Source organism: Lupinus angustifolius, unplaced genomic scaffold (genome assembly GCF_001865875.1).
Source record: "Lupinus angustifolius cultivar Tanjil unplaced genomic scaffold, LupAngTanjil_v1.0 Scaffold_47_25, whole genome shotgun sequence".
Classification (NCBI taxonomy): Eukaryota; Viridiplantae; Streptophyta; class Magnoliopsida; order Fabales; family Fabaceae; genus Lupinus; species Lupinus angustifolius.
The window spans coordinates 1-11,909 of NW_017721986.1; the positions used below are offsets into that span (position 1 = coordinate 1).

At 30.0% G+C, this 11,909-nt stretch overlaps 1 protein-coding gene across 1 annotated transcript; it reads right to left on the minus strand.

The window, feature by feature from the left end:
- Nucleotides 1–4,961: 4,961 nt before the first annotated feature.
- Nucleotides 4,962–11,362, minus strand: LOC109338894 (protein DETOXIFICATION 16-like). The gene is made up of 8 exons (XM_019576246.1): nt 11,049–11,362; nt 7,740–8,281; nt 7,525–7,611; nt 7,378–7,434; nt 6,295–6,533; nt 5,614–5,732; nt 5,190–5,276; nt 4,962–5,089 (listed from the first exon to the last, which is right to left on the minus strand). Exons 1-8 carry the CDS (start codon nt 11,340–11,342, stop codon nt 5,030–5,032), a joined length of 1,485 nt encoding a protein of 494 aa, XP_019431791.1. The 5' UTR covers nt 11,343–11,362; the 3' UTR covers nt 4,962–5,029.
- Between the last annotated feature and the right edge of the window lie 547 nt (nt 11,363–11,909).

Here is an 11,909-nt window from a genome sequence, read left to right on the forward strand (position 1 = left end):
TGAAAAGTAGTATATATATATATATATATATATATGACAATTTAGCAAATAGAAACCTATATAACACTAACATAATAACAATTTAATAACATATATAACTATATAATTGACAAAATATTTATAATTTAAGCTACACAATTCATTGAAGAATTCAAAACAAGAATACAATATTATTCCCTAATATCTATTTCTTTAATATCCAGTTTGGTTTGGTTGTAATAGTTCTGAAATTTCTAAAATTATGAATCGAACCAAACATAAAAGGTTTCTTAAAATAACCAAATTGAACCATATTTTCCAGTTTGGTTCGGTTCTACTGATTTTGCAGTTAAAACTGGATCTGTTACACACCGAAACACCATCTCCTTGCTTTTATTTCTATTTAAAACTTAATTATTTATTTTTTACCAGACAAATTTAATGGAATTTTTATAGTTTACTTATGGTTCATGTCGTTTCTAACTTCCTCTTTACAGAGGGGAGAAGGTCCGACCAACCTCATCTCTTTGCCATTAGTTGTATTAAATTAAATAACTATATCTTAAATATTTTTTAAATAAATCAAAAAATCAAATCAAACCTATTAATCATTTTCAACAAGAATTGTGTGAACACCTAATTTTGTCCGACCTAGATATACTTCTTCAAAAAATTTAATAATAATTGTAAATAATATTTTTAGTAAATTTAAATAAAAAAGATAAACAAATAGAGACTTTGACTTAAGGAATTATAACATTGATCAAAGACCTCACATTTTCAAAAATAGCATCAATTTTAATCATTTATAAGCTCAAAAAAATAAAAATCATAAGAATGCTTAATTAGTATTTACTAGCTTAAAATAACCAAAAGATCATCTAATTTTCGTTTAAAATGAGAAGTTGAAAGGATTTTAGTTGACCTAACCGTCACTTATTAGTATTTTAGTGGGAGGTATTTAATTTCAAATGATTTTTTCCATTTAAATTCATTTCATAAAAAATAGGAATACAATGATGGAGATAAAAGAGTGATTGATGTTAGAACTGCCTCTTAAAAAGGATTTAGAGACCATCTTAAAGTATAGGGTTAATGGAGTATCTTACCCAACATAAACTCTGGTGCCAAATGTAAGTACAAGATGACAAACTAAGAGGTGGTGAATTAGTTTTGTCCGCAACTTAAGATTTTTTTCAAAAATATAAGAGTATAGTGCAACATAATACAGTTGTATAAAATAAAAGTAAAGAGTAGAAAAAAGAGTAAAGATATATCAATATTTATATTAGTTCACCTTCTTGTCCACTTAAAGGCTATGTCCAATCCTCTTGTCATACAAGAGATGTTATTGGTTTGATGAGTTGTAATTACAAATCTCACATTAAGACTATGTTTATAATCCACACTCACTACAATCTCACCACTCAGAAGAACATATCTTCTATGTTTCACTTTCCCCTTTTCCACCACACCCTATGGTGAAAAGTTTACAACAACTTTACAATATATGAAGAATATGATTGGGGCAAATATTTCATAAATGATCTAACAATTCTAAACATGCAATCCTTATGATCTTTCATTGTGAATAATACACAATGCTCGAGTATTTTAATTTATGCAAACTTAGAAAAACACTTGAATGCAACTTCAGAAAAATTATGAATGTTTAATCTAAAAGTTGCCAAAACAATGTATATGAAAGAAGATATGAATGTTGTTGTGTAAAGTGTCTGGAAGTTTTGAATGATTTAGGGAGCCTAAGTTCCTTTAAATAGGCTTCCAATTAATCATCATACCCCTAAGTTAAGGTAGAACTCTATTGAATTGAAACTCATTCGTTTTGGATGAAAGCTGTTCAATTTAGATTTGAAAATCTGGTCTAACAGCTCTCAGTAACCGATTACTCAAATATTCTGTCCAAATGAGTTACCCAATGATTAATTAGTTACTCTATGTTAAAATTGTCGGATAACATATTACTCAGATTGGATAACTTGTTACTCAATCCCAGTAATCAGTTACTCAGTTCAAGTAACCTATTACTCAGGTCTAGTAATGTGATACTCAGGTAAAGTAATCTGTTACTTAGCCTTTTGAAAATTAAATTCATTTTATTCTAAGTTTCAATATGATTTCAAAAACGTTTTCCACTTGAGCACTGTGATTAAACATAATTAAAAGACTTAGGAAAGAAGTACCATTCTTAGAAGACTCAATAACATTTTGATCTTTGAAAGCTTGTCGTCTAAGTCTTCAAGATCTTCCCTCTTTTTCTTCTTTTTAGTGATTTTGACGTCTTCATCAAAACCATGACAAAGTTAGGAGTAAGATCTTCTTCCATTTCACACCTTCTAATTGCCACCTATATTTTACTTTGTTTGCTTCCCTTTTTTTGACTTTACAAACTACGGTGGCTTTATTTTTCTCACAATTTTCCCTCAACAAAACATTGATGATATATCACGTGCAGATACATTAAAAAATAGACTCTCCACTTTTAGGGGCCACATACATCATCTATATATGTTTTTACCCTTTTAGCCATAACCCACTACACAATTTTTCGTCACAATCTAGGAAAGAAAATAGATTTTTACTTCATCTTCCAAAAATAGAGTAGCCACTACATCATCTATACATGTTTTTACCCTTTTAGCCATAACCCACGACATAATGTTTTGTCATAATCTAGGAAAGAAAATAGATTTTTACTTCTTATTCCAAAAATAGAGTAGTCACTATGTTTTTTTAGACAAAACATGCAAAACCCACATTATTCCTAATCTTATAGAGCCTTGGTGAAATATAGAGTTCTGAACCTTAAAAGTCAATTGTGAATCATGGAAGATTTTAATACCTCACATATCTCTACTAAGATGATACCTACATTTATCGCATGTACCTAAATTACCCAAAAATGGTTTATTTATTTCTTTAGTTATTAATTTATAAAAGGATAAAAATGTTTGTTTATTTTATCTAACAAGAATTCGTTTTACTCATACTTATTTTAGGTACAATAAGGAAATCAAAACTATATAATTATTTTTATATAATCACCGCAGACTATCATTCCTATCTCAAGATATGGAAGAAGTCGTACTAACTATCACCACTATGTCTCAATTAGAATTACAAAGGAAATACACAATCCTGGTCATGATTGTTTTCCTAAAAAAAAGGATTTCACATTTATTATTTATTTGTAAGAATGAAATTTTAAAAGAAAAGATATAACATTCATTGTGAACCGTTTTCTGCATTTTAAAAGAATGAAGAAGTTATATTAATAACGGCTATCACATCTAAACTCAAGGAGGGTAGGAAGATAAAACCCTAATCTACTATTATTAATTAGTTATCAATGAACTTGCATTTATTTGATTGGGGATTTATCATTAATAAAAAAGATTCGATATTAATTAGTCATTTACTACAAAAAAGATACATTTATAATATTCTTTTAAAAAATTCATGATTAATTATTCATTCCATAAAAATATTTATTTCAGTTGACAATATCTTATTAATTTTCCATTTTCAAAATATTTTTCATGTATTGTTCATCATTAAGATGATTCCTGTATTAATTGTTCATTATTAAAATATTTTCCAATTAATTGTTGATAAGAAATGAGATATATATTGTCAGAAAAAAAAGCAAAATTTACTGCAAATTGTCTTCCCAAATTTTAGATATTGGAAAAATATTACTAATGTGCGTTATTATGTCTCAATTTGAAGGGAAAGAAAAATACAACCTTAGTCAATATAGTCTTCATAATCTCTCAAAAGATATTATTTTGAAATATTTCATATTCATTTTATTATATTATTATTATACAAATGACTAGAAAATGTAATAAAATGTATTGAATAAAAAATTGAAAAAATACCACGAAAATTACAAAAAAATAGAAAAAAAGGTGGGAGGCAGCTGGACATAGAAAACTGTGAACTAGATCCTAGGCACTGATTGGCTGTGTGGAAAGTTGGATGCATACGACGCTCACATAGATTAGTTCATTCAGGTCAGTGGGTGACAAGTGGCTAGTACATAGAGCACGAGACCACATAGGTCACTATACAATCAGTAAACAAACTACAAAGTGAGCGTGTGAAAAGAAGATTGGTAGTTTGACACTACACGAAAAGCAAGGACATACGTCACAAATGTATCTACAGACAACCCAATGGTGGGTGCAAAAAACCATAAAAGAGAGGGAGGGATAACACATTAGTTAATAAAGCTTGACAAACTAATGATTGACTCATTATCATTACGATGTGGAAGAGATGATTGACGTGAAATTGAGAGATATATGGCGACTCTAGGTGGGAAGAAAAAATGACACAAAAGTTGAGATATAGTGATGCATCAAATGATTAGGATATTTGTGAGGAAAATTAGGATTTTGGTTGAGATGAAAATATCATAATGCGATTTCACATAATCACAAAAGTGCCATTAGACATCATGTGATTCTACCTTTTTCACTTTCCACTTTAAAGGAATTAAAAATTAAATTACTAAAAATACCTTTATAGTTTTTGGAAATTCTTTTGAATAATAAAAAGTCCCAAATGCCCTCATTTCACATGAAAATCACTATAATAACCTAAATGGGGTGATATACCATAACATCCTTATAGCATCATGAGAATTGTTGAAATAACCCTTGTTGGATAAAAAATGACCTTATAAAATAATGGAAGTTACTATAATATCCTAAAAAAATTAAAATTACTATTATACATAATTATCTTAACATTAAGTTAGCTTCCTTTGCTATTTCTTCAAAAAGTTATGTTTGGGGGATACTTTGCCTAGCTTCATTCTTGTTGAATTCAATAGAAATAGAAAGGGTCTTTCTAATTATAGATTTAGGAACATGTAAGTCTTTCCTTTGTTTGTAACCGCTTTCCTTTTTAATATATTGAGGTGTGTTTTCACCTAGCTTTAAAAAAACATTATGAAGTCTAACATAAACTTTCATTCAAGCATAACATATTCAGAATGTATATCTATGAAGATGTAACAACTTCATGAGACTACACTCTCTGGTATAAGTGAATCATAAACTCTATCTGCAACCTTCTTTGCCTGAATAAGAAACATAATTTCAAGAAAAATAGGCATATGAGTACTTAATATAAAAAAAAAAAAAGAGAGAAGAGACATAGACAGAAAAGCAAAAGTTCACCTCTTGCTCCCAGTCAGTACGTATAGTAACGATCAGAAAAGAGACTCCTTGAACAAAGAGTGCACATATGATCCCTAGCCATAGCCCCTACATAATGTATTTAACATTTAGAAAGATATCAAAATAATTTCTTTTTTTAGTAAATATTTAGGTTTGGTTCATTAAAAATTAAAAAACTCAAAATCATCCTAAAAATTCAAAATTTGCTCAATTTAGTTATGTTTAGTGTGTTTTACAATATCCGATATAAACTAATTTGACTAATATTTGAAACTATTAGAAACCATTTTTTGTTTTTTCATTTTTGAGGAACTTGGTAAGGACGAAAAAAGATAAGGAGTGAAATAAATATTTACTTTTTTTAACTATAAAAATTACCATGAGACATAAGGATATGCTACAAAAGAATAATATTTTTTTTTACCTTCCCACCAATATGCAATACAAAAGCAAATACAATAGATGATGGAATCCCAAATAAATAGTATGATCCTAGATTGACATAGGCACCAAATTTCTGTCGACCACATCCTCTAACAGTACCTGCATTATAGTCAAGAAAGTGAAGAATGAAGATCAATTGTAAAAGTGATTTTTCTTTATAAGCTATGAAGCACGAATATGGATACATGTCAGATATGATCTCGATACACATTTTTTCTAAAATATTGGATACGATACGCTCAGAGATATGTCTATAAAATAGTAAAAAATACATAAAATATGATAAAATTATAAAGTTTAAAACAAAATATCCAAAGTAAAAAATATAATGGAAATTGTAAATCATTGTCCTCCAATATTCCAATTACCAAAACTAGAAAAAAAAGTAAAATAATTCATAAAATTGATAAAATGTATTTTATCTTATCTTTTTATTTTAAAACTTATCAAATACATATTTTCATCTTTATTTTATTTATTTATTTATTTTAACTTTTGTATACTCTAAAGATATGTATCCTTCATGAATCTGAGTTTATTCGTGTCGAATATGTGTCCGATACTGATACATAAGGGTGTTCAACATATCCATGCTTTATGTTTTTGTGTCATTGTTGTTCCTATATAGAAAATAAATGACATAAATGGGTAAGATAAACACCTGAAAGAACACCTTGAAATCCATCCAAAAAGTTGGATACTGCAATAATGGGCATCATCTGTGCTACATGTTTGACTACTTCTACTTCATTACTATACGCATATCCCCATATATTGCGTATTAGTATCGTCACCATTCCAACAATGATGGCCTCAACAAGGACCATTATAAGGACAACACACGCTGCTAAACGTGCAGCTCGCGGATGGCCAGCTCCAAGTTCATTTGAGACACGAGTGCTGCAAGAATCATGCAAACATAATGAAACTACATACTAACAATAACCAATCATTTACTATTTGAGGATACTTCATGAACTGGCCAATCTGTGTAGGTTATGGCCAAATAATAGACAAATAAGATCCGACTCATGTAGATATCGACGATGTCCGCAAAGTCGACTTAACCAGACAAAGGACGATAACAACAGGACATGACTTAGTCAGAAGTTACGGGACCACACGCCTTTGCTATAGGACAGTCAAGCTGGCTGAATAACATAGACCTTTGTTACAAGACTGTCGTGCAGCCAGAACAACACAAACTTCTGCTATAGGGCTGAACACGCCTTCCAGATCTTGTATCATCCACTGCCATGCGGCAAAGACCAAATATATGGCTACATATGAAAATTGGGGCAAGACAAAACAACCGAACATGAATAAAATAATGCATAAGCTAGAGTACGGGCATGTCAGAGCAATCCGGATAAAGCAATTCATGCTTGTCTAGGGCAAGTTTGACAGGATAGGACGGTTTGTCATGCCAACAATATCTAGCAGGGAATATTCCATGCTCAAATCTTCTATAAATATAGGAGATCCCTCATAAGAAAGTTAATACTGAATACGCTCTCATATACTCTTGCATCTTTTCAGGTACCCACATAGGTTATCCGAGATCAATTCTTACCCGAATTCAACAATTTTAGTCTGACCTCCACCATACCAAAAAACAATACAAAAGAAAGGGAACTTTTTCAACATGCAAATTTGGAAGAGAAAGATAAGAATGCTTTGTCTGTCTACTTAGTAAAATGGTGAGGTTGCTACTGAATTTTAAAACTTCATAACCAAAACTAACCTTACAGCACCACCGAGTCCTAAAGGGATCATCCAAATAGTTCCTACTGTATTCAAGCTGAAAAACCAGACAATAGGTTGGTGAATGAAAATAATCGTGTCAAGTATAACTAACAATTGTGAAAAGTAACTCAATTATGAAACCAACCAGATAGAAAGCACTGATGTTTCCAACTTTGGATTTGGAAGAAGGCCGGAAAGGAGAACCACCATTTCGAATGACCACATTTCCAAGCTGTTCAACATATATAATAATGGTAACAAAATTAGGATCTCAAAAAGAATTGAGAATGTACTAATGTTAAGGAATGTAACAACTCTATCATATAATAAGTAGAATGAAGTATTAGATAATGTAATTACCAAACCATAAGAGCTGAAGGAATGGCAAGCCTGACAAATGGCATGCAGTGAAAAGCTTCTTTCGAAAAGCCGGTCCAAGTTTTGGCACAGGAAGGAGAAAACTTGACATAGAGTGAGAGCATTATAACATTAAACCAATAAGAAATAGAACTTGATATGGCAGCTCCTCGGTTCCCTAGTCCAAACTTGTATACCATAACCCAACAAAGAAGAATATGTAGTAAAGTTGCCACTGCTGAGAAGAACATCATTGGAAACACAATATGTTGGGTTTGTAAGAATCTGTTCAAAGACAGAAGAAGTCCATAAGCAAAAATGCTTGGAATCATCAGTTGAGCATACTTTCCAGCTTCTGTGGATATTTCAGGATCTTGGCCAAGAAAAATCAGAATAGATCTTGTGTTTGCCCAAATAATTGCAATTGGAATGCCAACAATCATAAGAGTGAACATTGCTCTCTGCATATGTATGCCTAACATGCGGTGTTGCTTTGCCCCATATGATTGGCCACATAAGGTTTCCAAAGCACTTGCCATTCCTAACTGTTTCAATAAAAAATCAATAGCAGCTAAGATCAGAACAAACATTATTATCCATTGCTTGCATCCTTATTTAGTTGCTTGAGAATTTTTTGTTTGAAATCATGTAATGTAAAGTTGTAAAACTTTGACACTTCACATTCACAAGTTAAGTAGTAGTTGAACTTCATGAAATGACTAATGAGTAATGATCAACAATTTTTTTTTGAACTAGTTATATTGATTTTCTCTACTATATATAGTTACCCTGATAATTCTAAAAGTTATAAAGGTTTAAATAAATAGTATTCAGTACTATGTTTTTGTTATGAGGGAAACTCTCACATTGGCCTCATAAAGAAAGATTAATATTAACTTTGTAGCCCTCATTCACTTATTTAATTTTTAGGGTCGATGATTGATCTAGTATATAAGGCTCCTACTTAATGGAGTCTGGGAAAGATAAATGTACATAATCTTACCACTACAAATTAAGAAGCTGTTTTCAGTTAAACAAATTAATGTTGAATAATTGGAGCCTAACTCAATGTTGAATAGCTTATGGTGTCTATTCATGCAAACTTGATGTTTTAAAGGACCATTTATAACCAAAATATAGTGATCAAACAAAACTTAGAATCCAAATGGTCCTAATAAATGGTACTCTTCCGTAATGGTATGCAGTACACAATGTATTATTTGTCAAATACACGGTAAGCTTAGTAATATACTTAGCTGGCAAGCCAATTGGGATTTGTGTTACATTTTAATTGATAAAACTATTTTTTTGGTCCCCTATTTTTTCAATGTAGAACCACATTAGTCCTTCTGTCTTCATATATCTATTAATATTTAAAAAGTTGATCATGCAGCACGTTAAGTACAGATGTGTTTGGCAATCTCATTGTTAATTAGATTTTATAAAAAAGAATAAAAAAATATTTTTGCATTATTATTACTTTGGTCACATCTCATCTAATTTCACACTCTAAATAAGAGAGAAATTTGCTCTTCTTTTCACTTTTTCTTCCTCCCCATCTTTGCTCCTTGATCTTCCTCCTTCCATTCTTTTCATAACTCTTGAACCATAGCCTTAGAGTTTTCGTCTTCCCTCAACTTCGAGGTGCCAAGCTCATTCTTCTTCCTCCTTAGGAGGGGCTAATCATGTTAGGGACAGGTGGGGCAACTTTCCCCCAATTTTTTTTTTAATTTATTAATTTTTGTTTTAATCTTTTTACCTATACCTAAATAATGTCTTTATAGAAATAGTTGTTTGAGCTTACATTTTTCTTCATTTTGTAGCTTGATAAATATGTACAATGCAATTTGTGTAGTTTTTATAAAATTATAAATAACGAGTTAAGTTATTTTACACATACAAATGTTAATTTTGCTTATAATACTATGACTTCATTTGAGTTTGTAATGACTTTGCACATCATAAAATAGATTTTGATGATCACATAATGTCTTTATCAAACGTTAAAGTCAAAGTCCCAAGATCCCAATGATTTTTTAAAATCATTAATTATTGACAATATATGTATTTTTGTACAAAAATTCTCCTCTACAAATTTCAATGAGTAAGGAAGATTAACTGATAAGTCAATTTCAACATTATATTGTTGATGTTACTAATTTAGAAAAACTCAATCATCTATGAATTAAGTGCAACTTTGACAAAATTGAGAAAGTAAATGCATATTACTTGCTTGGTGAAGTTATTTATCTTATATTAACTATTCTAGTTAAACTAATACAATTTTAATAAAGAAGGCAATCAAACAACATTATGTAATAAGATAGAAGATGAATTTCTCGTAGAAAATAATGATTCATATTGAATATGAAATAACTGAAAATTTTGTTTCTAATTCAATTATTGATAAGTTTAAATCTTTAAAAGAACGAAGAGTAACACTTTAAATAAATACACATTTTTTCTTTAATCTTTAATTGTTAATTATTTTTATTTAAAATGAATATATTATTTTGAAACATTCAAACGATTATATATATTGCTTTATATTTTTTTTGTTAATCAATTAGTCTAAATTATAAATAGTAATTAAATAGTTTTGTCCCCTAAACTTTTACATTAAGATTCACCACTCCTCCTTAGTACAACACATTCTTATTCCTCCTCAATGCAGCACATTCTTCTTCCAGCACAGGTCATTCTACAATTCTCTCATCACTTCCTCCCTTTGCTTAGTATTTTCCGTTCATCATCTCTACAGACACACTTTCTAGATCGATAGGGTTTGATAACTATGGTTAATTCGAGCGAATTCTAAGATGAATTGCAAGTTGGTTAGGGCGAATTGGTATATAATTCACATAAGTGGTAAGCAAATTTTATAACTATGATTATAAACTCATAACTAGTGTTTTAAATTGTGGACCGTGTTCCGTGATGTGGTTGACTACTACTTAACAATTAAACCACATCAATATCAAAAATGTTTTTTAGTCACAAAATAATTCATACCATAACAACTGCAATTCACACTACAACTATTATTATTACCAACTGCAATTCACACCACAACTACTGTTATTACCTCAATAGTAATAACTAAAACAATTTAAAATACTGCTTATAACTAAGTATTAAATACAAAGTACATGTTATAAAGAACTATTTATAATAATTTAGATGACTCTATTGTTATGAACTAACTTTTGGAGGCGAGTCTAGCTTAAAGATCAAACATAACTGAGAATCCAAATAGTTATAACCTAAGGATTAGATAATAGTAAAAGGGAAGGTAAGGAAAACTGAACTCACCAAAAAAGAGAAACCTGTGACGGAGCCAAAAGAACTGGCCATTGAAGTACCAGCGAGAGCCAACTCTCCAAGATGCCCTACAAACATGACAGATATAATTTGTAGGGAAAAGTTTAGGAGGTTCACAATTATCAAAGGCCCTGCTAGCCATAACTGTTTCCTCACTTCTTCAAGCATTTCAGTTCTTCCTATTGCACTTGACTTGCGTTTCTCTACATCAACTATTGATCCATCTTGTTCTAAGTTTTGAATCAAGGGAGAGTTGAGAGATGTTTTTTGGTGTTCTCTCTCCATGTCTTTCTAGTACTGAGAGACTTACAATGGTTGTGAAACAAAAATAATGTTCTAAGACTACCTACAATAAATAATAGATAGGTATCTCCATCTTCTCTCATATGTTAGTTCCTCTACGGTGTATGTTAGAATATAATATTTAATTATTATTGACTAGTAAATATAATATATAGACTGTATATAATATTTAATTATTATTTAATATAAATGAATAATATATAATATATAGAATGTATTTAAATATTTATATTAATATTGTATATAAATATTACCTTTAACATCACTCTTTTAAGTAAGTATTGTTGAATAGATTTAAATCAACAGCCTTTGCTTAATAGATTGATATTGAATATCTTAGGCAGACATACAACAACATTCATTGAAGTAAGCGTTGTTGAAGGTATATCCACCTATCAAATTTAACTACGCTTTCTTAAAAGAGTGATATTGATTATCTTCTGTCTTATATTTAAGAGCGTTATGCTAGGAAGAGTTGTTGAATGACCATTGTTAAATGCGTATTCTGACGTAGTGATTTTTCTATTTAGTTACTTCCGAAAAAGAAAT